Source organism: Microtus ochrogaster, unplaced genomic scaffold, assembly GCF_000317375.1.
Source record: "Microtus ochrogaster isolate Prairie Vole_2 unplaced genomic scaffold, MicOch1.0 UNK42, whole genome shotgun sequence".
NCBI lineage: Eukaryota > Metazoa > Chordata > Mammalia > Rodentia > Cricetidae > Microtus > Microtus ochrogaster.
In genome coordinates, this window is record NW_004949140.1 from 7,886 (window position 1) to 11,945 (window position 4,060).

The 4,060-nt window shown below is 50.5% G+C and overlaps 1 protein-coding gene across 1 annotated transcript in view; it reads left to right on the plus strand.

Moving 5' to 3' along the window:
- LOC101979362 (rhox homeobox family member 2-like) overlaps positions 1-3,626 on the plus strand; it is a 7,099-nt gene extending 3,473 nt beyond the window's left edge. The window contains exons 4-6 of the mRNA XM_005368916.2: positions 225-278; positions 1,638-1,787; positions 3,495-3,626. Coding sequence (XP_005368973.2) covers positions 225-278; positions 1,638-1,787; positions 3,495-3,626 — 336 coding nt within the window. The remainder of the gene's footprint in view (positions 1-224; positions 279-1,637; positions 1,788-3,494) is intronic.
- Positions 3,627-4,060: the final 434 nt, after the last annotated feature.

A 4,060-nucleotide genomic window follows, 5' to 3' on the forward strand; every position in this document is an offset into this window, starting at 1 on the left:
GGGACTATTTTGCAGTGCTGGGGTGGAAACCAGGGCCTCCCACATTCTAGTCAAGCACTGGACCTTGTGCCAGCCCCTCAGCCCCTCACAGAATTAGGGCAGTGAGACAGCAGGTTCTTCTGTGCAGTATAAAATATAAGGGCAGCTAACGCCCCATGGTGTGTTTTCTGATTATATACTGATTATGCTACTGAACCAGATTTTTTTTTCCTTCTGGCTTGTAGAATTGGTTTAAGGGGAGGCGAGAACAATACAAGAGAGATCAGAAGCGTGTAGAGGTGCTTCTTTTCCGAAGACTGTGAAATAAGTCCCTCACCCAGGAGCCAGATGCTCAGAAGCTTTTGCTGCCGCTAACACTCACACTCGTACCCCCTCAGCATCTGTATTTTCAATAAAGAGATGACTTCTCCATGCATTTGTCCCCATTTGTTTTCTGGAATTTCAGGAATGTCACAATGACTGTATAAGCTCTCAAGGAACTGTTATTTAAACACAATGACAAGGTCTCTTTGCACAAAATGGCAACACTGGGTCAGCGGCGCATCGGTGTGCCCTGCAGATTGCAGGCATTTCCCAAGTAGTGCGGTAGGTTTGGCCTGACCGACCCATGCATGTCTGTCCCGCTATCATGCTGCCCACATCCCCCACTCCTAACTTGTCAGACCGCAAATGCCGAAGGAGGAGAGGACAAGTCCCTAGAAAAAAACAGTTTTTCTCCCAAAACTGAGCTAATTCTGCCCATCCTGGGAATCTGGGCCTAACTTTGGACTCTGACAGAAACTTCCTAAGAGACTGACTATTCAAGGAATTCATGGGAAGCAGGTAGCAAAAGTATAGCTTTCTGTTCCCAATGCTCCCACAGTATGAAGCACCCAGGGCACTTAGGAATGGTTCTGCCAGAGATGCGCGCTTCAGAAAGAATGCTGGGATCCACTCCATTGCACGGGCAGTGGGGCTTCCCTCTCTTTTGTGTCCTACCCCCAGTCTAGAAGGTATATTATCCCTCCTCCTCAGAGCGGAAGCTGACACTCCATAAGGTGTATTTTCAAATTGTGTAATTCTCTCGATTTCAGAAATAGAGTAAGGCTTAAAATCTATTTTATGTTCCTGATAAACTGAACATGACTTTAAAAAATCAGAAAACAAAACACCCAGTGTACTACTTGTGTCCCTTCATGCTGACTCTGTGTGACAGCTGTACACTGAATGGTGTCAAAAAAAAAAAAGAGACAAAACGAAAAAAAAAATTGTGGCCCTTCCACAGCCAAGATCTGTATCAATGTCCATAGCTCCTGTTACAATCAAAGGCTGGGCTGATGTCTGGGGTCTGGACTGCCACTTGGGCACATGTTGGTCTTTGGGGACTATGTCATCACTGAGGCTATGCCAATCTTGATGATCTGCGATGCCAACTAGGGCCAGGATGACATCTGAGCCCAGACTGTTGCCAAGAACCAAGTCTTGGCCTGTGGTCCTACCACAGTCTGAGTCTGTGCTGATGTCCATGACCCATGTTGCCACCAAACACCACACTGATGCCCAGGATCTGGGCTCCCATCCTGAGGCCTTCTTGGTGCCTGAGAGCTGTGCCACTGCTGGGCCCATACTGACCTGAGTGAGACACAAATGCCACCCAGAGCCAGGGCATCATACAGGCCCAAACTGTGGCCTTGGCCGTGTCGAGGTCAGTGGCCCTGCCACAGCCGGGGTCTGCACTGATGTTCAAGTTTCCTGTTGCCATCAAAGGCTGTGCAGATGCCATGCTCCGTAACCTCACCTGGGGTCATGTAGGTGTTTAATAGGCACACTGCTGCTGGGTCCATGCTGATCAGATGGACCTGCACTGTCATCTGGGCCTGGACTGCTGCCAAGGACCTTGTCTGAGTTCATGGTCCAATCAAGCCGGGATCTGTATTGATATCCATGGCCCGCATTGCCACTAAGGGCCACTCAGACATCAGGGACCTGAGCTACCACTTAGGGCCATGTTACTGTCCGAGGGTTAAATCTCTGCTGGGGCCATGAGATTTGAGGAACCTGTGCTGCCACCCAGGGCCATGGTTTCTTTGGGGGTCAGGGGCCATGTCTGGGTCAACGACGCTGCTGCAGCTGTGGTCTGTGATGTCCATGTCATTCTTCATTTCAGACTGAGTTTTAGCTCTGCCTGGGGCATTTTGTCTCAAAAAAAGGAAGAAAGAAAGAGAGAGAGAAAGAAAGAAAAGAAAGAAAGGAAGGAAGGAAGGAAGGAAGGAAGGAAGGAAGAAAGAAAGAAAGAAAGAAAGAAAGAAAGAAAGAAAGAAAGAAAGAAAGGGGGAAGGGAGGAAGGGAGGGAAGGGAGGAAGAAATGATCCCTTTCGTATGTCATCTTATTAGTTCCGTCTGTCACTTCTCATTTTCCTGCCAAGCAGAGAGCAATGGGCATGATTTGGTTCTTAAAATGTTGGTTTCGGAAATTGTGTGAACATACAGCTTTGTCCCAAAGCCTCCTTGGTAATGCAGGTGTTTCTATCCTGTCTCTCGAGTGGCCCTGCATTTCAGGTCCTTAGGAAGGAACTCCACTGAGCTACAGCCCTGCTCTCCTGAGCTGCAGGTGCCCCTCTTGCATTTCCCCTGTTGCATGGCAGCTTCAGATTGCAGCAGGAGCTCAGAGGGCTTGGGGAGCCCTTCTGATCAGGACCCTGCTGAGGAATTCCAGCCTTGCATAGGAGAACATGGCCCCTTGTGTGTCTAGAGAAGTCACTGGGGGCTACGGCCTTTGGAACTCTGGAAACCCAGCTTCTGCTATTCAGTGCCCCTCTGTACCATGTGATCTTGGAAGATCCCAGGCTGTCTCATGGGTACCACAGAGAGCTGAAAGGGTAGACACGATACTGACCAACACGGAGTGGGTCTTGAATCTTTAATGCCATCTCCAGTTTTTTCATACATCTTGCTTTTATTTGTATTTAGTTCTAAAACATTTTCTTGATTCTTTGTGAATTTCACATCACACATCCTAATATGATTCATTTCCCTGTCTCCTCGCTTCTGCCTTCTGCCCTTGCAATCTCCCCTGCCAAAATAAAGTTTAAAAGTAAAACAAAAACCCAAACCAAAGCACAAAAAAATCAAACACCCCTCAAACCTTGGTGCGGAAGCTGAGCTGTGTCACAGGTCACCCTTCAGTCCACAGTCCCTTTTCTTGCAAGTGCTCATTGCACGGAGTCATTGGTCTGGTCCGGGGCCTCTGGTTTCTGCTGCGCTGTGGGTACTGGGGCCTGACTGGGACTCTCTTGGATATCCTGTTGTTGCCCCGTGTTGTGGAGATCCTGCAGCTTTGGGTCTGTGCCGTCACATGCTCCAGCGGCTCATAGATGAGGTGGGTGTGGGGTGGGCTACCTTGTTGTCCTGATTCTGGGTCTGGCTGGTAGCTAGGCTGGTTCAGCCTGCCAGCTTTCCCTCTCTGTCACTACCCAGGAGAGATCTCCATGTCTTGGCCTGTGGTCCTACCACAGCCTGAGTCTGTGCTGATGTCCGTGACCCGTGTTGCTACCAAACACCACACTGATGCCCGGGATCTGGGCTCCCACCCTGTGGCCTTCTTGGTGCCTGAGAGCTGTGCCACTGCTGAACCCATACTGACCTGAATGTCGTGTGCTGCAACCCAGGCCCAGGGTGTCATATGGGCCCAAGCTGCAGCAGAGACCAAGTCTAGGTTAGTGACCCTGCCACAGCCGGGGTCTGCACTGATGTCTGAGATTCCTGTGTGGATACTCGGGATCTGGGATTACACCTGGGCCATATGGGTGTTCACAGGCCATGCTGTTCAGAGGGACCTACACTGCCACCTGGGGCCACTGTGACATCTGGGCCTGGGCCCCTGCCGAGGACCCTGTCTGAGCCCATGGTCCAACCACAGCAGGGACCTGTATTGCTATCCATGGCCCATACTGCCACTAAGGGCCACTCAGACGCATCAAGGGCCTGGGCACCACCAAGGGTCAGATCACTGTTGGGGGATTGAGCTTCTGTTGGAGCCATGCAGATCTGAGGAGCCTGTGCTGCTACCAGGGCCATGGTT